The sequence below is a fragment of the Anomaloglossus baeobatrachus genome, chromosome 3 (genome assembly GCF_048569485.1).
Source record: "Anomaloglossus baeobatrachus isolate aAnoBae1 chromosome 3, aAnoBae1.hap1, whole genome shotgun sequence".
NCBI lineage: Eukaryota > Metazoa > Chordata > Amphibia > Anura > Aromobatidae > Anomaloglossus > Anomaloglossus baeobatrachus.
In genome coordinates, this window is record NC_134355.1 from 197,671,575 (window position 1) to 197,693,651 (window position 22,077).

The following is a 22,077-nucleotide window of genomic DNA, read 5'->3' on the forward strand; positions in this document are numbered from 1 at the left end:
CGCCGGCGGCTGTGATTGGTTGCAGTGAGACAGCTGTCACTCATCGTGGGGGCATGTCTGACTGCAACCAATCATGGGCGCCGGTGGGCGGGGAAAGCACGGAATACCTGATTGAATAATGAAGCGGCAGCCATTTTCTAAAGAGGAAAAGACGCCGCAGATTTCTGACAGCTGTGCAGCGAGACGCCCATGATTGGTGTGTAGGAAAGAGAGAGGGATTGTGCTGGGGACGCAGGACGCATGCAGATAGCAACGTGTGCACATAGCCATACTGTGAAAAGCCACATTTTTGTTGATCGAACCGTTCTCGAACATAACTCGAACTGTCGAGCTTTTAGCAAAAAGCTCGAGTTCGAGCTCGAGCTCGAACACTCCCCAAAATCACTCGAACATGAAATTGGCAAACCTCGAACTTTGCTCATCTCTAGTCATGACACCAGATGAAATCTATCAGTAATTAGAAATAAATCCTGCCGCTTAATGAAAAATAATATCAGCTAGTTCAACTGATGGACTATTAAAATGTGTCTCTTTACCAAGGTGCCACACAAGAAACATCTCATGATAGCTAAAACCAGTGAGCTGTCTTCATAACCTTATTTTTTCAAAACATACTGATGCATTTGGTTACAAAAGAATTTCTAAACTACTGAAGATTTCAGTGAGCTCTGTTGGGGCTATAATCCAGAAATGGAGAAAACATAATTTCACCAGAAACTGGTCCTGTTGCTCCTCTCAGGATTTCAAACAAAGGAGTGAAGAGAATTATCAGAAGAGTAGTCCAAGACCCAAGGACCACCTGTGGTGAACTACAGGAAGAACTGGAATCAGCAGGTACAATTGTTTCAAAGATAACAATATGTACTGCACTCAACATCCATGGCCTGTATGCATGCTCACTACACAAGACTCCATTGCTGAACAAAAAGCATGTTCCAGCTCCTTTAAAGATCATAGTTCAACCATTTACACAAGCCTGTGAAATACTGGGAGAATATAGTTAGGTCAGATGAGACCAAATTTGAACTCTTTGGATGTCCAACAGCCAACAAGGTATACCTCTTTGTTGGGACCCTAACCTTATATGCCTCTCCCAGGCTGAAAGCCTACAATTTAAAGGGCAGGCAATATCCATATCGAACAAAGGGATACACCTGGTTGCTGGCTGTTCTGCTTTCTCTCATAAACTGGCGAATTTGTGTGATAAGTACCTCATACATAGTTTCTCTAGCAGTAATACAATTCCAATTTCATAAATTCAATGTTTACATATTACAGCATTTCAGAGTGCAGCTGTATTTCTTTGCTTATATTGACTAGTTTTCATGGCTTGCACCTGTTCACACTTGTCTTATTCTTGGAGGTGCTTGTCAATTTTTTGATATTTGTAGTTTCTCCATATAGGAGGCATGTTGAAATTGTTATCACCAAAGCCTTTTGTATGAAGTATGAAATAAATTTTGGAAAGCATGTTCAATATGTTTCCAATGTGTAATTTCTCATTATCACACAGAACTTAATTGATGGACATCTATGATTTGATTTCTTTGCCTGTTTAGACTGGATGGGTTGTTACCGACATCTGGTTAGAAGTTCATGTCAATAGCTGCTTTAGAAATATACTTCAACCACTGTGTATATATATATATATGTGTCGCCCTGGGATAAGGGGGGTACTCAGATCTGGGCCACGAGGTCACTTCTGTGGGTATCACGGTGGCGTGACCCGGTCTGTGATCCCAGGCTCCACAGTAAAAGGGGGTTTGGTAAGGGAGATTGTCCGTGACGTCACCCACGGTTGTGGTGAGGTTGTGACACCACTGCTGCTCTGGACGGGGATCCTGGGAGCGATGACAGGGAGCAGCTAGATGTTAGTTCTCCCCTCCGTGGGTAGGGGGTTTGTTGTCCCGGGGCCCGGTGAGGTGGGTGGATGGGTAGCAGGTGGGTTATGGGGCCTGGCGAGGTGCAGGGGCGCAGGGGCAGCGCTGTGCCGCACGGCACGGGGTACTCACTCAGCCAGTAATCACGACACAGTCCTTGGTAAAACACTCGGCTGGATGGACGGGTGCCCACAGACGGCTGCGGTTGTTGTTTCTCCCCTGACCCAGTTTGGTGGTGTAAGTCCTTTCTTCCACCTCCGTGCACGCTCCTCCTGCACTCCGGCTTCCAGCTGGCTCCCCGGTTCGGTACCGGTGGGCCACCGCCCAGCCCCGGCTACCTACGGTTCCACCAGCTGTCTCCCCGGCTCCCTGCAGACGGCCACTACCGTCTGCCTGACTCTCTGCTACACGAGGGCCCTAGGCTCCAATCCTAGGCCCCAGTCTGCGTCTGCCTCTCTGCAGACCTCCTCTCTTCCTCTCCTAGACTTGTCTGGGCTTGTTTTCCTGCCTCAGGCCAGCTAACTCCTGGGTGGGCGTCTCCATCTCCTGACTCCGCCCACCTGGTGTGTCAGTCTGAGCCCGAGGAAAGGAATCAAGTTTCACTGGGGATGTCTGCTGTGAAACTGCTGGGGGTGGGGGTTTGTGTGTGTTGTTACCTGTGGCCCCTGGCTTGTCCAGGGCGCCATATATATATATATATATATATATATATATATATATATATATATATATATATCTATCTATATATACATATATATATATACATACATATATATATATATATATATATATATATATATATATATATATATATATATATATATAGTATATACACATTTTACACAATGTATTTAACTTTAATTCACAGGATGTGTAATGGATTTACTACCACTGCGTTCACTTATTAACTCATCTGGATAAGTGAGAAATGTTTTTTGTAAGAAAACACCTCTAGGCCCCATTCACACATCAGTGATTCCGGTATGTATGATGTCCGTTTTCATATGTACCAGAGACCCATAAAAATCAATCGGTCTGCGCCTACATCAGTGTTTTCACAAGGACCGTGTGTCCATGTGCCACACACATGTGTGTCTGTGTGTTCCGCATGGAGACAAGTCCGTTTTTTTCTCCGGCAACACTGATGTCACACGGATCGCACACTGATGTGATTCGTGTAACATCAGTGTGACACGTACCTGAGAAAGCACGTGTCTTTCAAACAAAATGATTTTCTATACTCACCTGTCTCCAGCGCTGCTGTCTTCAGTGCTGTTGTCACTTGATTTCAGGCCCACTCATTATGCTCATTAATATTCACTGCACCGCGGACCTGGAAGCAGCAGTGCCGGAGACATCAGCACCCAGGTGAGTAAAAAGTTCCTGTTCTCCATGTGCTATCACGGATAGCACACGGTGAACACTAGTGTGCAAAAATCATGGCATACAGATGGTCCATACGCACCTTCAACACGGCTGTGCAAAAACACAAACAATTTGCTATGTACGCATACAGGTTTTTGCAGCGTTTTTTTCTGCAGCCAAAACTGGATATCTTCGCAGTAAAAAAAAATCTCAGTTTAAAATGCCTGTTTTTTTTAGAAATGTTGTGTTTGCTTTTTGTTTATTGGCTTTTGTTCTGACTTTTTTTCAGCAGTAATATCTTTTTTAATATTTTCACTGACCTAGTTTTGTGAGCTTTCTGTTATGAGGGAAAAATTCAAATTTTTTTTTGCATTATATATTTATCAATTACTAAAAAGCAATCTTTGGTTTAGTTTATTTTGTTTTTATTTTTTACCGTTTGTGTTTTACATCGGTTAGCTATTTAATTAATTCTCAAGGTTGTTAAGTTCCTGAACATACCTAATATGTGTACTTTTTATAAAGATGTAATAAAATGTTCTTGTTCTTTTTGCGGTAAGGACTACTTTTCTCTTTTTTTGTATGATAGATTATATATATATATATATATATATATATACAGTACCGACCAAAAGTTTGGACACACCTCCTCATTCAAAGAGTTTTCTTTATTTTCATGACTCTAAAAATTGTAGGTTCCCATTGAAGGCATCAAAACTAAGAATTAAAACATGTGGAATGAAATACTTAAAAAAGTGTGAAACATCTGACAATATGTCTTATATTCTAGGTTCTTCAAAGTAGCCACCTTTTGCTTTCATTACTACTTTGCACACTCTTGGCATTCTCTTGATGAGTTTCAAGAGGTAGTCACCGGAAATGGTTTTCCAACAGTCTTGAACAGTCTCTTCCCAGAGATGCTTAGCACTTGTTGGCCCTTTTGCCTTCACTCTGCGGTCCAGCTCACCCCAAACCATCTCGATTGGGTTCAGGTCTGGTGACTGTGGAGACCAAGTCATCTGGCATAGCACCCCATCACTCTCCTTCTTAGTCAAATAGCCCTTACACAGCCAGGAGGCGTGTATTGGGTCACTATCCTGTTGAAAAATAAATGATGGTCCAACTAAATGCAAACCAGATGGAATAGAACACCGCTGCAAGATACAGTGGTAGGCATGCTGGTTCTGTATGCCTTCAATTTTGAATAAATCCCCAACAGTGTCACCAGCAAAGCACCCCCACACCATCACACCTCCTCCTCCATGCTTCACGGTGGGAACCAGGCATGTAGAGTCCATCCGTTCACCTTTTCTACAAAGACACAGTGGTTGGATCCAAAGATCTCAAATTTGGACTCATCAAACCAAAGCACAGATTTCCACTGGTCTAATGTCCACTCCTTGTGTTCTTTAGCCCAAACAAGTCTCTTCTGCTTGTTGTCTGTCCTTAGTAGTGGTTTCCTAGCAGCTATTGTACCATGAAGGCCTGCCGCACAAAGTCTGCTTTTTTTTTTAACCAATCAGTTTTTATTAAAGATTTCCATAACAGAAACAGATTAAACATAAGAATACAGAAAGAAAAATAAGAGAATTTTAGCCACTTCAAATTCCGTAGGTGGGCCGCTACCCTTGGTGTTTATACAATCTACATAATACATTACTGACAAGAATGTATTTCCACCCGTGTTTTGATAGATTATCTGTGACTATACCATATTCATAGGTTACTGTTTGTCACCTTTTACTTCCAAAGGGCTAGACCCGCCTGTCTATATGAAGAACCTTACTAGAAAAGTGGTCAAGATATAGAGTGAGTAGATAGCAGAATAGAAAGAGAGGGGAGAAGGAAAAGGAAGGGACTTATACAAGGGGTTGCGGGAGGGAGGTAAGACGGGGGTTGTTTATGCACTGTCACTAGAACAGGCTCCTGAATGCAGGGGACTCCTTGAACAGTATCCACGGCTGCCATAGTTTGGTAAACTTCTCATTTGTGCCCGATACCCAAGAGGAGAGTTCCTCCATGTGACAAAGATGCGTTAACTCTGTCAGCCATTCCCCTATTCCGGGGGTCACTGTGGTCCTCCAGTGTCGTGGAATGACTGCTCTGGCCGCAATCAAAAAGAACCGCAACAGGCGCTTCTTTTGGCATCCCAGTGAACCGGGTAAAATAGACAGTAGGGCGATCTTAATGGAAGGAGTTACGCTTTCTCCTGCCATTTGGTTGTAGGTCGCAAACACCTGAGTCCAAAAGTTGGATAGTTTGTTACAACCCCACCAAATGTGTGGCAACGTACCTTTGTCTGAGCCACAGCGCCAACACTCCTCCGGGACCATAGGGAAGGCTCTATGGAGGTTGACCGGGCATTGATACCATCTTGCCAGTAGCTTAAAGCTCTTTTCCTGGGCATTGCATGCTACTGAGATCTTGTGGGAGAACACATACGCCTTTCGTTTTTCGTCCTCAGTAAGGCTGAAACCTAATTCCGATTCCCATCTTCCAATGTAACTGGGGTCCTCAGAATAGAGGTTCCTGTTCATCATATTGCAAATGAGGGAGATCTGGTGCGTCGGAGGCAAACTCTGCAGGAATAAGTGTTCAAATGGGGTGGATGTATCCGGGGAGGGGGGCCTCTTCCCACCCAACCAGGATCGCACAAAGGAGTGAAGTTGTATGTATTCGAGCCACCTCAATCTCAATCCGGGGAACGCGGCCTGAAAGTCTTCAAAAGGGGGCAAGTCTCTGCCCTGTAATATCTGCCCCAGTCTAATATCCAAACTTCGTTGCCAGCCCAGAAATCTCTCCACCGTACACCCCGGTTGGAAGCCCGGATTGCCGAACAAAGGCATCAGAGGAGTGGGCGAGCCAATCAGGCCGCTTTTCAGCTTTGTGGCCTCCCATACCTCCAGTGTCGCCCTGAGCAAAATCCCATCAGGCTCCACCTGTCTCCTTACATCCTCCAACTCTTTTGGTAATAGCCAGGGAAGTGCCCCAAGCGGAACTGGGGAATAAAGCTGCTCTAGTGCCACCCACTGCTTGGTCTGCCGGTGAAAATGCCAGTCTAACAACCTAGCCACCAGGACAGCATGGTGATAGGTACGTAAATCAGGCAATCCGGCTCCCCCCCTCTGTTTGGGTCGTATCAAAGTCTGATATTTGATCCTTGGTTTTCCCCCTTTCCACACAAAACGAACCAGTGCGGACCTCAATGTCTTAAAGAAGGCCGGAGGGGGATTTATAGGTATCGCCTGAAAGATGTAAAGGAATCGTGGTAGTATGTCCATTTTGAATGTGTTTACGCGGCCGAACCACGAAAGGGGTCGTTTGTTGTACTCTTCCATATCTTTTAGGGTTCTGTTTAATAAGACTTGGTAATTCAGGGAATAAAGTGTCCCCAAATTAGATGGGATCGTTACCCCTAAATATTTTATTGAGGATGCCTGCCATCGAAACGGGAATTTTTCTTTTAGTAGGGCGACTTCCTCTATTTTAAGGGAGATGTTTAGCGCTTCTGTTTTGGAATAATTTATTTTAAAATTGCTCAAATTTCCAAATCGTTCGAATTCTTTTAGTAGTGAAGGGAATGTGATCAGAGGTTGGGACGTATAGAGCAGGAGGTCATCTGCGTATATAGCCGTCTTAAATTCCCTGTCTCCAATGCTCAGACCGTGTACATTGGGGTTCTGTCTAATGGGCACTGCAAGGTGCTCCATAACAATGACATATAGAAGGGGGGATAAAGGGCACCCCTGACGGGTGCCGTTTCTGATTTCCACCGGATCCGAGAGGGCCCCGTTAACCCGAACTCGGGCCGACGGTCTAGAGTACAAGGCCATTATCTTACTCACAAAGTTCGGGCCTAAACCAATTTGTCTTAATGCTGAGTTCATGAATCCCCAATGCACACGGTCAAATGCTTTTTCTGTATCTATTGAGAGCAGCCCTAGGGGCTCCCTTCTCGACGCGGCTCTGGCTATTAGGTGAATTGTTTTGGTCACATTGTCGCGGGCCTCCCTACCCTGCACGAACCCAACCTGATCTGTGTGTATAATGGAGGGCAACAGAGGTGCCAACCGGCTAGCCAGTACTTTTGCGAAGATTTTTACGTCAATATTTATTAGTGAGATCGGGCGGTAGTTGGCTACCATTGTTTGGTCTTTACCATGTTTAGGTAGGACTGTGATGTGGGCTTCTAAGGATTGTGGGGTGAAAGGGGACGATTCTGATACCGAGTTATATACTTTTGTGAGGAATGGAGTGATTTGGGCTTTAAAAAGTTTATAAAAAGCAGGAGAGAACCCATCAGGTCCCGGGCTTTTACGGCTTGGGGAGATCTCTATCGCTGTGGCCACCTCCCCCTCCTCGATTGTCCTGTCCAGTCCCCTGGCATCTTCCCCATCTAATGCAGGGAGAGCTGTCTCTGTAATGTATGACTCAATTCGGGCCTGTAATTCACCCGGGGCCATATCTGAAAATGTACCCCGTATATTGTATAGTTCTGGATAGTATTCTTTAAAGTGATTTAAAATTTTTGCGGGGTCTGGCGTGTCTGAGTTTCCCCGAGTCTTTATTTTAGTAACGTGCGAGGCTTGATTTCGTGGGTGTAATAGCCGCGCAAGTTGTCGCCCGCTTTTGTCCGAGTGATTATATAATAACAAAGTCTCCTTTTAATAGTTGTTCTAGAGATGAGGTGTATCCAAACTTTTGGTCTGTACTGTACTGTATATATATATATATATATATATATATATATATATTTATATAAAAAATATAATGCTGAGTGAGTGTGTGTATGTATGTGTGTATGTATGTCCACTAAAGGAATCCGCACCGTCGCATTTACAATCACAAAATTTTGCACAGACACCCCATGTGATTCAAGGAACATCATAGACTAGAGGGTACTTTACACACAACGATATAGCCAACGATATATCGTCGGGGTCACGGTGTTCGTGACGCACATCCAGCGCAGTTAGCGATATTGTTGTGTGTGACTAAAAGGAGCGACGATCAACGATCGCAAAAACGTCAAAATTCGTTGATCGTTGACAGGTCGCTGCTTTTCATTTTTCATAATATCGTTGGGGGTGCATGCCGCTGGTTGTTTGTCGTTCCTGCGGCATCACACATCGCTATGTGTGACACCTCAGGAACGACGAACATCTCCTTACCTGAGTCCACCGGCAATGAGGAAGTAAGGCGGTAGCCGGCATGTTCTGGCCGCTCATCTCCGCCCCTCCTCTGCTATTGGGTGGACACTTAGTGCCGCCGCTGTGACGCTGAACGAACCGCCCCCTTAAAGCAGAGATTGTTCGGTGTCTCCAGCGACGTCGCTAAGCAGGTATGTGCGTGTGACGCTGCCGTAGCGATATTATTCGCTACGGCAGCGATCACCCCCATGACGAAACAGCGACGTGGGCGGGTGCTATTATGCACAACATCGCTAGCTATCGCTAGCGATGTCGCAGCGTGTAAAGCACCCTTATGTTTTGATGGGGAAATTTAACCCCACACTTTACAGTTAGTCTCCAAAAAACCTGCCTCTATTAAAGTCAATGGAGCTGCGTGCTATAGGTTATTAATAGCAGCTGTGAGTGGTTGCTATAGGAACAAAATAAATTGTTAGTATAAGAAGCTTATGTGTAAGGTAATAAGAGGTTGGTGGGGAGACTGATAGTTAGAGACAGAAAGAGACAGGGAAAGAGAGAGACAGAAAGTCAAAAAGAGACAGACACAGACAATCAGACACACAGTGACAGACACAGACAGACAGACACACAGAGACAGACAGAAAAACACAGAGACAGACACAAACAGACACACAGAGATAGACACAGAGACAGACACACACACAGAGACAGACAGAGACAAACAGAAAGAAACAGACAGAGACTGGGAGAGAGACAGAGACACAATTATTATCCCGGGCAACGCCCGGGTACTACAGCTAGTATATATTTTTTTTTCCCATAATTTGTTCCCAAAGTTATCATCATCAAACATATTTGTGAAACATCCTTTTATGTTAGTGATCATTATTTTCACTGTAACTGTGACATTCATAGGAGCTACATGGGGAACACAGCCCACTAGAGTGACATAAGCCACTTGCAGAGCTTATCTGGGTCTGCTATGACTGTGCAGCTCGGTTATGTGTTGGCAGACATGCTGTGCTCATGTGATCAGAGTGCTATCTAGCAAAATAGGCAGAATTGATAATAAAGCAACTCTGTCTTTTTTTCTTTTTTTTTTTATTATTAGGGTCAGGGTTGAGTTTTTGTCTGTTTCTGACTGCTGGAAACCTGACGTACGTCTGATAGATTGAAGGAGCAGGAACTTTAACCCTGCAGCATAAATTTACAATACTACGAGACTAAAGATTAGGACCAAGCACAATGAGGTGTAAGGGATTGCTCACAACCTTTATATTGATGACCTATCTAGATCTACCCTATCAATATTAGATCAGTGGACCACGGAAACCCCGCTCCCCCACTGGTCAGCTGTTCCAAGTGCTGGTGGCAGCTAGATGTGATCAACTGTAAAGTTGCACAGCACCATTAGCTATATAATGGCCACAGCAGAGTACTGCACATCCAACCCTATTGAAAGCAATAGGAGTGGATCCTGCTTTGGCCATTATACAGTTAACTGAGCTGCACAGTACAGCTTCACAACTGATCACATATAGACCCCCTTTGTTAAAGATCATAAGAGTAGTGCAAATCAAGAAGAAGACCCTCCGCTTCTATTGGCTGCCTGCCGTGTGACGTCGCTGTGACGCCGCACGACCCGCCCCCTTAGGAAGGAGGCGGGTCGCCGGCCAGAGCGACTTCGCAGGGCAGGTGAGTGCATGTCAAGCTGCCGTAGCGATAATGTTCGCTACTGCAGCTATCACAAGATATCGCTGCTGCGACGGGGGCGGGTACTATCGCGCTCGGCATCGCAGCAATCGGGTTTCAATGTCGCAGCGTGCAAAGTACCCCTAAGAATTACACAATATTGATAAATCTACTCCAATGACTGCGCATAGATTCAGGAGCTAAGTCAAGTTTGGATTTTTTTCTTGAGTAATGCTTCAATAGATGTGTTTAGACGATAACTGCGCAAATATCTCTAAAAGTGGAAGTGGAATTTCGAGCTTGAACTAAGTGCATTAAAGCTAATGCATCTGATGGCAGGAAGAGGCTTCTTACGCCATAGAATGAGAGCAGACAAAAACTGCAACATTAACTCCTGCTATGTCAGATAGAAATATGTGCACAAAATTACCATAAAGATGTAATAATAATAAAGTAAATAGACAGTGTAAATGTATCCATGCAAAATGATAAATATCACAGCTATAAATAAAAGGGATTGTTTAGTTGGGATTTTAAAGAATTAGTTTATCAGCCAGCAATGTGATAAAACAAAGCTAACCAAAATTCACCGGCTAAATCCATAGCCATGCTGATGCTCTTGTACCACCCCTGACTATATCAGTGTGCTATAGGGAACTGCATCCTGTCCCCCAGGGTGCAGGGCCTACCCCCCATGGTTCCAGGTTCCCATCAACAGCGTCACTGACATCCACACTACAAATCCCAACCACACCTCACACCAGACCTGTACAGACACACTAGTGGGTTGGTCAGGTTGGAGCAGGGCCGCCCACCTAGAGGTCAGGCAGACTGGTGGGAGGGAAGAATTGGAGAGCAGAGCTTACAGTCAGTTCAGTAGTAGCCCTCAGAGAGTGAGGAGCAGGGGAGTTGGAGCTCCCAGGGAGGCAACAGGTTGGGTCACAGATGGTGGTCCGGGACCACAGGAGTCGGGGACCAGTATCAGGAACACTGGACAGGAGTGTAACAGACGCAGTCTAGGAGGACTGTCGGCACCAGAAAGCCCAATTACCTTTTCGGTACCAAGCACGGCAAGGTACAGGACCCTAGATCAGGGAAGAGCTTCAAACGCCTTGGTAATTAACCTGTGGAGGATCGTATCTTTATGAACTTTCCCCAAGAGCTCAGAGATTGAAGGCATCAGCACAACGCAGGGGATATGGTTCTCCAAAATACACAACCCACTAAAATCCCAGGTGCCAGCCACCAAGAGCACAGCTGCCATACAAACGGGTAGCGGGGCCCTTAAAGCTTCAAGCCGAGGGGCCACAAAGATCAATCAATTTGTGCACGGAGGCAGGGACTCGGACTTCCCATGTGACACCGGTGGGAGAGGGACCTCGACAGGCTCCCCCGTAGAGACTGCAGTGCCTAGAGACTGAGTGTCTGCTTACTCCATCCAAATCCAGCACCACAACTACCGCAGTGAGTAATTTGAACCCTGCAACCTGCTTTCCAAGGCCAAGCCACCCATTCACCAAACACCCCCCCACTATCCAGGGACTGACACCTTGCTGCCCCAACACCATCAGACACGGTACTCCCTTCGGCAGCGGCGGTACTCCCCTTACCGCAACCCGCAGGTGGCGTCACGAACATTTATCCCCTGTAAATACCCCCTTTACATTTGAAGTGGCCGCAAGCCCCCGAGTCCGGAGACCCTTGAGCCACAGCAACCCCGGATCCGAGCAGTTCGCCTGCTGCAGGGGCGGCACACTCTAGGTGGCCCCGCCAGTCATACCAGAATATCACAGTATCCAAGCATGGAAATAAGCAGGCTGGGACCACCAGAATGGCAGCGGTAGCGCAGAGGGAGATTTCAATGGATGACTAAGGGGATGTGCACACAGAGTCATTTTGCAGTGTTTTCGGTGTACAAATTGAGCAGAACCTCACATTTTTTTAATGAGATTTTTTAGTAGGAATTGGAGACTTTTGTGCTCAGTTTCTGCTCCAAAACTGCCTAAAAAACAGCGTGCACATACCCGAATTCATATGTCCGTGTTTCATACAGTATACTGTATGTGTTCTATTTTTATTGTCACTGATGTACTCATAATCAATGTTGCTATTCACATGTCTGGGTTTTTTTGTGGACCGTGTGACCATGCAAAAATCACAGAGATCTGCTATATTCCAGCAGCAAGGATAAAAGGGCCAATCCAAGTCTGTGGGTAGGTGACACACATGGACAGCACACTGATGCCATCAGTATGTAGTCTGTGTCCTGCCCGTGATTAGCATTACAATGGATAAGAGAACCTTTGTCACCTATTTATTTATCCATCCATGAAAAACATTCATGACACGTACCATTGTTTGTTTACGTGAAAAACACTGGACGTCTGAATGAGGTCCAAGGCAACAATGGGGATTTGGTGAGTTTTTGATGTTGCAGATTTTCTGCACTTCTTATGTAAATTAGGTTACTTATGTTTTTTTACATACATTTTTTAGTACAATTTATACATCACGTTTTTGATGCTGTATTTTTTGTCTCTTGTTGGAATGTTATGTTTTAAATAAAGCTATTTTGCTTTTCACACTTCCTGCTATTTGGCTTTATTGACAGAGTTATGTGTGGATTACATGAGTTGTTAGTGCGCATCTGCAGGAGAAACACACTAAGGCCATGTGCGCACGTTGCATTTATTCCGCAGCGTGTAAGTCACTCCATGTGTGTCTCAGAATGCAGCTAAAAAAGCTGCGTTCTGAGACGCATTCGGCAGAACGCAACGTGCGCACATTCCTGGAGAATTCATGCATTCTGGATGCTTGCTCTGCCATAGACAGAGTGGGAAAAGCATCCAGAATGCACATTTTTCACAGTGCGGTCCCACTTGGCTCTGCAGCATCCCCATAGACTTGCAGCAGAGCCGAGTGGGACCGCACTGTCAAAAAGAGCATGGCTGGCTGAGAGACAGAGCCGCGCGATCAGAATGAACTCGGATGAACTTCACCCGACTTCATTGTGATCGCGCGGCTGTGTGCGTGTGCCGCGGCTTGATTTGCGGTCACACGTGAAGGACTCACCTGTGATCGCAAATTCCCTGAGTAACTGCAGTGAGCCGCGCAATCAGCTGTGCTTTCACTCAGGTTACTCGCGGCCACAGCAGCAGTCCTCCACCTGAGAGCGGTGGCTGCGAGTAACCTCAGTGACAGCACAGCTGATCGCGCGACTCACTTCAGTTGCTGCATGGAGCTGACAGGAGCGACGGTGTTCTACTGCCGCTCCTGTCAGCTTCTGATGTAGCAGAGCTGAAAGCATCGTGGGACCTTGCGTGGATTACATTGGACCTGGAGGTGTTTTTGAGGGGTTAATAAAGTGGTGAAAGAGGGTGTTTTTTTGTCTTTCAGTACAAATAAAGGATTTTTTGGATGTGTGTGTTTATTTTCTTTAACTTACAGGTTAATCATGGAAGGTATCTCAGGGAGACGCCTGCCATGATTAACCTAGGACTTAGTGGCAGCTATGGGCTGCTGCCATTAACTCCTTATTACCCTGTTTGCCACTGCACCAGGGCAATTCGGGATGAGCCGGTAAAGTCTCGGAACTGTCGCATCTAATGGATGCGGCAATTCCGGGCGGCTGCTGGATGATATTGTTAGGCTGGGGGGCTCCCCATAACGTGGAGCTCCCCATCCTGAGAATACCAGCCTTCAGCCGTGAGGCTTTATCCTGGCTGGTATCCAAATTGGATATAGTTTTTTTTTAATTAATTATTTATTTATTTTTTTTACTGCTCGATATAGACACGACCACCGGCGGCTGTGATTGGTTGCAGTGAGACAGCTGTCACTCAGCGTGGTGGCGTGTCTGACTGCAACCAATCTTAGGCGCTGGTGGGCGGGGGAAGCAGGGAATATGAGATGGATTAATGAGCGGCCGTAATTTTCAAAAGAGGAGAAGCCGCCACAGTGTGAACGCAGTGCTGGTGATTGTGAATCGTGAGTATGAGAGAGGGGGTGGGAGGGAGAGACTGACATGGACAGAGAGAGAGATAGAGAGATAGAGAGAGACAGACCGACCGAGACAGAGACAGAGACAGAGAGAGATATGAAAGACCTGCCTTTGTTATGTAAAAAAAAAAATGCGGATCGCAACAATAATGCAATGCAAGCACAGTGCTTCACATTTTGACCGCGTTTTTCTACAACTCATTAATTTCAATGGTTGTAGAACGCTGCCAATATGAAAAAAACAGTTGACATGTTGCTTCTTCAAACGCAGTTTTTGACAAATTTTTGACAATCAAAAACGCTGTGTTTATGAAAGCATTGTGCGCACAAGAAAGCCCTATTTTCCATAGACTTTGCCTGGAAATCAAAACGCATGCAATTTTGCATTAAAACGCTGCAGCTCAAAACGCTGTGGAAACGCATGAAAAAAAGCAATGTGCGCACATAGCCTAAGAGCACATTAATGTGTCTTACCGGGGGATTTTCCACATGTAGTGCAATTAACTGGAAAAAACACACACATAAAACTCCGCATACACGCAAGAGACATTAACATGCTGTGGATTTCAGAGGCACCGCAGATGAGTGTATGCCAAATAAAAAGACGCAGAGTGGGCAGGAGAGTCTATAAATCCCATCCGCTGTGCTGAACTGTAAGGGCGGCTTTGCACGTTGCGACATTGCACGTGCGATGTCGATGGGGTCAAATCGAAAGTGACGCACATCCGGCGTCGCAGTCGATATCGCAACGTGTAAAACCTTTGTGATACGATGAACGAGCGCAAAAGCGTCGTTATCGTATCATCGCTGCAGCCTCCGACATTTCCATAATGCCGGTGCAGCGACAGGTGCGATGTTGTTCCTCGCTCCTGCGGCAGCACACATCGCTGTGTGTGAAGCCGCAGGAGCGAGGAACTTCACCTTACCTGCCGCCGGCTGCAATGAGAAGGACAGAGGTGGGCGGGATGTTTACATCCTGCTCATCTCCGCCCCTCCACTTCAATTGGCCGCCTGCCGTGTGACGTCGCTGTGACGCTGCACGACCCGCCCCCTTAGGAAGGAGGCGGGTCGCCGGCCAGAGGGACGTCGCACGGCAGGTATGTGCGTGTGAAACTGCCATAGCGATAATAATCGCTACGGCAGCTTTCACTAGATATTGCACGTGCGACGGGGGCGGGACTATCGCTGCAGCATCGGTAACACATTGTTACCGATGTCGCAGCGTGCAAAGCCCGCCTAAGACCCTGAGGGGTTTTTACCCAATAGAAATACACAATGTCAAAAACCCATTGTGGGCACAGCATAAGAGTTTTGTTTTATTTTCTCACATTGCTTTCTGTTCTGCTAATATTTGTTTTTTTTTTTACTCCATACAACTGTTATAAGAATCGCTGTGAGCCAGCATATCATTAGCTGAAAGAGAAAACATATCAGTGCTATATGATGTCTATAAGGCTGGAAACACATCTATGCAAGTAAAATCGGTCCAACTGGGCTGAAAAAAACTCGGCTGATTTTAGTTCACGTTAGGTCCGAGTGCAATGCAAGTGCGATGTTTGTTTTGAATAATTTAATGATTTGACTCGCGTGTGTGATGCGATTGAGATGCATGTTTCCTGCAACATCTTAACAAAATTAATTCGATTACACGTGTCAGATAATTAACCATTGTAAATGTTATGTCACATTCATCTGTTGAACAATGAATGATCAAAGTTACTGCCACACTCGCAAATTGGAACGCTGGTGTGCGTGTGTGATCCTTCTTTAAACACACTTCCATAGGGAATCATTGAGACAAATGGTGTGAGAAACTCGCAAAAAAGCAGCATGCTGCGATTTTTTTCTCAGTCCGATTTGGACTGAGAAAAAAAAAATCACAAATGCGAGCTGAATCATTCACTAACGTGTCAGATTCCAATGTGAGATTTTCTCGCATTGCACTTCTGCGAGAAACTTGCAAGTGAGAACCCGGCCTTAGATAGCCCTCGGATCAGCACTTTTTTCTATGCTGATTTAGGCTAGGGCCCCACTTTGCTTTTTAAATCGCTTTTTTGATGCTTTTTCAACTGCAGCGTTTAATGCCAAAATGGATGTGTTCTGCTTTTCAAGCAAAGTCTATGGGAATTTGGTTTTCTTGAACCCACTTTGCAGTTCAAAAATGCGCCTTTTTGTGGCAGAAATTTGTGCAAAAACTCTGCTTTGCAGTTCAAAACTCAAATGGCAGAAACAACTGCCATTTGACAAGAAAAAAATAATCACCTCATGCTGCGATTGGCAGTGTTTCTTGGATCATGCCATCCATACAAGTCTATGGGAGTGTGTGAAGCATCGGACTGCACTTATCTTTTCTGAGTGCAGTGCGATATATGCTGAGACAGGCAATGGAGAAGATGGAGAAATTAATCTTTCTTTCTCCGCACCTGAGATCCGATTCTCTCATGTGAGAGAATCGCATCACATTAAATGACATTCGGACCATGAGAGAATGTCTGGCTGTGTGAACGAACCCTTCAGGCTATGTGCCCACGGGAGTTTGTACATTCGGATATATCCGCAGGTACGTCCGCAGGTTTCCAGCAGCTGTTCCTCGGAATCCGCAGCTATTTATAGCTGCGGTATTCCAGCAAAATAGCTGCGGTAAACCTGCAGACATTTGTGTGACTTACCTGCGGAAGTCCCCGGCCTCTATCTCCATAGTGGAGGAGCTGGATTTCTGCAGGTAATTCCGCAGGAATAATTGACATGCAGTTATGTGCGGCTGCGGGACATCCGCAGCATATTCCGCAACTGCACGTATCCGCAGCATGGACACAGCACTCCCCATGTCCCATAGGATAACATGGGGAGTGTCTGTACTTGCTGAAACCTGCGGATTTATCTGGAAAATCCAGAAAATCCGTGGATTTTATGCAGATATATCCGCAGGTTTAATCTCCAGTGGGCATGTCGCGGGCGGAGGAGGGGACGCTGCGCTCACCCACTGCTCGGGTCCGGCTGCTGCTGCTGCTCGGTGGTGGCTCGAGCGGTGGGCCGGATCCTGGGGACTCGAGCGGCGTTCCTCGCCCGTGAGTGAAAAGGGGAAGGAATTTGGGGATTTATTGTCCGTGACGCCACCCATGGTTGTGGTGAGGTTGGGACACCACCGCTGCTCTGGACGGGGATCCCGGGAGCGATGACAGGGAGCAGCTTGGATGTTGGTTCTCCCCTCCGTGTGTAGGAGGTGGGTTGTCCCGGGGCCCGGTGAGGGTTTGGGGATGCAGGCGGGTTACGGGGCGTGGTGAGGTGCAGGGTCGCGGGGGCAGCGCTGTGCCGCACGGCACGGTGGTACTCACTCAGCCAGTAATCCACATAGAGTCTCTGGTCAAACAAACGGCTGTATGGACGGGTCCCACAGGCTGCTGCGGTTCTCCTCCTGGCAGGTTGATGGTGACTGCCTTTCCCTGCACCTGTGTTGTGTTTACGGTTCCAATGGCTTCCCACCGGTAACCCGCTCCCCAGCTTGGATGGATGCTGAGGGAGCCCCTTTTGCCTGCAGGCTGTGGCCCTGGGAACTGTAGCCTTAGCGGTGACTGTGTTTCCCTCTACGGTGTGAGCTGTTGCCTGCAATCGGGTCTTGGCTGCTGGGAAACCCCGGAGGTTCCCTTCGCTAACGGATTTGACCAGTTTTACGGCGACTCCTAGCCTGGTCGGGGTCCGTAGGCCCTGCCGGATGGTGCTGGCTTGTCTTTACTACCCGATCCGGTACCGCCGGGCCACCGCCCGTCCACGGTCCATACGGTTTGCTCCAATTAGCCTCTCCTGCAGACGGTCACCACCGTCTGCCAACCTTGCTGAGTGCCCGGGCCACACACCCGGACACGGTCAGAGTGCTCCTCTACCACTCCTCTCCAAAAACTGTTCTGCACTAAACTAGTCTCTTTTCCCGCCTCCAGGACTGTGAACTCCTCGGTGGGGGGACCAACCGCCTGGCCCACCCCCTGGTGTGGACATCAGCCCCTGGAGGAAGGCAACAAGGATTTTGTGTTTGGCTTCGGTGTGCTTAGCCGGGGTGTAGGGTGTGTTGGTGTAGTACCTGTGACGACCTGGCTTATAGCGATTGTCTATGTTACCTATGTTAAAATACATGAAATAAACAATACTCTAATCTGAAATATGTCTGCGTAATTTAGTAAAAAGACATCATTTACAGGACCATGAGTGTAAATGTACAGTCAAGGGCAGCCACTGAAATGTACTTGATTTCTACATCAGCCTGCAATGAAGCGGAGCTGAGAGCTGCTCTTCAAGTGTTCCTCAGCCCCAACAAATACACTTTGCTTCCTTCATTCACCTACCAGACCAAAAGGCATTTATCTATAAAAACTCTTCAAAGACACTTTTTACTGTATGTGAATATATATAAATTTGTTTCTTTTTAATGTTTGTAATTTACAGACTTAAAATCTTACAGACTTAAAATATTACTGCAGTTAAAATGTCCTTTTTATATATGTGCAATGAATGCATTTAAATTATTGATTTTGTCTTTGAGACTTGTTTTTGTAATGGCTGTTATTTACAGACCTAAATAGATGTTAGTATAAGTGAAATGTATGTATGTATATATATATATATATATATATATATATATATATATATATATATATGGAATAATAATAATGTTAGCACATACCTCCAATTAGCAATGTAGTATAGTTCTCCTGATTAGGCATGTTGCGTACCTCATGTGCAGGGCATTACAGCTTATGTATCCATGGTTATGACCACTCACAAGGTGACAATTAGTTGCTCATGGTCGTAAACATAAATATCTAAGCTGCAATGTCCTGCACATGAGGTACGAGACAGATAATCAGGAGAACTATACTACACTGCTGAGTGAAGGAATGTGATAATATTATTATACTTACTACATATTGGGATATGATCTTGGAGGTGGGAATACCCATAGGCTCATGCACTCCACCGTAGTTTTCCTTGGCAGCACTTGGTACTATTTTATTCTTTGGGGCTGTGCACATGTCTAATTTTGATTTGAGTGTTGTATCAAAAAGGAAAGTCTATGGGTGTGTGGAAAATGTCAGACCGCACTTGGATCACACCTGAGTACATTCCAGTTTTCATGGACTGATATAGGGTATGTGCGCACGTTGCTTTTTACCTGCTTTTTACCTGCTTTTTTGCTGCTTTTTCTTCTGCGCTGTTTAATGCCAAAATGGATGTGTTCTTCTATTCAAGCAAAGTCTATGGGAATTTGGGTTTCTTGTTCACACTATGTTGTTCAAAATGCTGCCTTTTTGTGGCAGAACTTTGGTCAAAAACTCAGCTTTTCAAAGAAGCAACATGTCAATTGTTTTTGCCATTTGGGTTTTGCACTGCAAAGCTGAGTTTTTGACCAAAGTTCTGCCACAAAAAGGCTGCAGTTTGAACAACATAGTGTGAACAAGAAACCCAAATTCCCATAGACTTTGCTTGAATAGAAGAACACATCCATTTTGGCATTAAACAGCGCAGAAGAAAAAGCAGCAAAAAAGCAGGTAAAAAGCAGGTAAAAAGCAACGTGCGCACATACCCATAATGGAGAAGGTGGAGAAACTTTTCTTTTTCTTTCCACCTCTGAGTCAAACTGATCCCACCCTGATCAGATACAAATTAGCTTAATCGGAGCATGTGTTCCTCAGAGAGAAGGCTATGCAGCTACTCTAACAGCATTCATGTGCTTCATTCTTTTCTTTTTTATGTATGGCTCTCTTTAACCCTGAAATTACTGCTGCAAAGGCTGATAGCAATAAGCACAAAGTCACCTTCACTTCCCTAAAAGAAAAACATATAATATCCAGAATTAACTTGCCCTTCCAAATTGGGTATCAGAAACTAAGAGAAGCACTTTATTCATTTAACCCCTGCATTCTCAAGCTCCAGGGCTCGGTCATGTCCTGTCATAAATCCAGTTACCCTTTTAATTACAAATGGGATTATAGAAAACCAACTTTTTTAGTAAAATATCAGCACTCAAAATGCCTGATTCATGAAGAAACCGAAATGATCTGCAAGTAAAGCATTAGTGTCGCTTCCCCATTTGCCTGTGAAAGTGTAGACTGTCCTCCTCACAGACCCTCCTTTTCTTTGACTCCAGCCTCTTCTATAACAAGCACAATAACAAATTTCCTCTCTATCTTGCTTTCCTCTGTCCATTTCCTGCAGGTTTCCTTGCGGTTAAAGCAAAAGAGGAAATCTAGAGGTAAGGCTCCAGCTGTGATGTTGCCTTATGTATAGATTTTGTATGTGCCCATTGCTACAGGTAGTGTGTGTGTATGGAGCTTTGTACAGATCTGTGCAATATATAGAAATAGGAAGCAAATTGCTGCTCTGTAGTCCTGTACTGGCAGCTTTGCACATTTATGAGTGTACATTTTTGTGTTGTGTTTATACAATTAGCTCCACAGAGATGTAATCGTCATAAACTGCACATGAATAGCTTGTGGGGTACATTGTGTTACCAACATTGTATTTTATCATTTCAGTACTAACTTGTCTAAGCACAACCAGGCTCTGATAGTATGGACCGTTTTACTTACGATTTCGGATAACGTCTTCATATTAGTGATGTGATATTAGTATTCTTTGTATACATTTGCATTCCTTAAATACTTTTTTCTATTTTATGGAACAGTCAGTATATTCAAAATGAGTCGAAGAAGAATCTCATGCAAAGAATTAGGAGATGCTGATTGTCAGGGATGGCTGTATAAGAAAAAAGAAAAATCATTTCTCGGCAACAAGTGGAAAAAGATTTGGGCAGTTTTGAAGGGTTCATGTTTGTACTGGTATACTGGACACATGGTGAGTGAACATTTACTATTCTCTTTTTTTTTTTTTATTAATTATGAAGGGGTTTATTAAAAACTGAAAATATTGCAATAAACCAAATAAAAGTATAGATTTAATTAAATGTGCTATTTCCAATTCTCTTTACATTTCTTCAACAGTGATTTTATCATTGTCGCTAACATGTAGAATAAATAACCCCTGTATAAAGAATATATATACTTTTCTATACTGTCATGGCCTGCTTCTGGGATTTTGGTATTTATGATTTATATTTGTTTTATATTATGCCTGGTGCACACGCTACGGATTTGCCAGTGGAATTGCCGCAAATTTCGCTGCAGAAATGCTGCAGAAAATGTTTATAACATTTCTTCAGTCCTTCTCCAGTAAAATCTATGGGGATTAAAAAAAAGATGTGCGAACACTGCATTTTTTTTTTTTGTCCCTGCGGATTTACTCTCGGAATTTCCACTGCGGAATTAATATGCATGTCACTTTTTTTTCTGCAGGTCCCTGCGGTTTTGCCATTAATTATTGTTAAAAACTTGCAGGGACCAACCTGCGGCAAAACCGCTGAAATTCCGCACCAAAACCGCATGCGGATTTTGTTGCGGCTTTGGTGCATTTTTTTTACCACATGTGCGGGATTCTTTTACAGGGTACAGTTTCCTTTAAGAAAAAGTCATTTTCGCACATAGCCTTCAAGAGAGAAAATGTAACATACATGTTACAGTATTATGCTTTCTATGTGGGCATTTCAATTTGTATGTGTTTAATTCTCCATATAAACTTTATTGCTATCCCCATATATCAGCAATGACTTTTAGATATGTATTTGATGTCACTATTAGGGCAGTCCAGGAAAGGGGCATACACTTAACTGTTGACTGGCATTCCTAAAGTTCATTACTAGTGATGAGTGGACCAGTAGATACCTGGAATTGACAGGTTGTTAACGGAGTTAACAAAAAAAACGGTTCTGGCCCAGAATTGATCCTGGATACCTGCTTGGACGCCGAGCCCCATATAAGTCTATGGGGAACAGAATCCGGTGCTTTAAAATGGTGGTAGAAGGGTTGGGGGGATTAGAGCAAGCGTGTTATATTTACTAGTCTCCTGTGCAGGTGTAACACTACTTTCAGGACCACTTATTATCC

The 22,077-nt window shown here is 44.9% G+C and overlaps 1 protein-coding gene across 1 annotated transcript in view; it reads left to right on the forward strand.

Annotated features, from left to right (window-relative positions):
* IPCEF1 (interaction protein for cytohesin exchange factors 1) overlaps positions 1–22,077 on the forward strand; it is a 419,927-nt gene that overhangs the window by 162,639 nt on the left and 235,211 nt on the right. The window contains exons 3-4 of the mRNA XM_075339684.1: positions 20,294–20,330; positions 20,763–20,932. Coding sequence (XP_075195799.1) covers positions 20,294–20,330; positions 20,763–20,932 — 207 coding nt within the window. The remainder of the gene's footprint in view (positions 1–20,293; positions 20,331–20,762; positions 20,933–22,077) is intronic.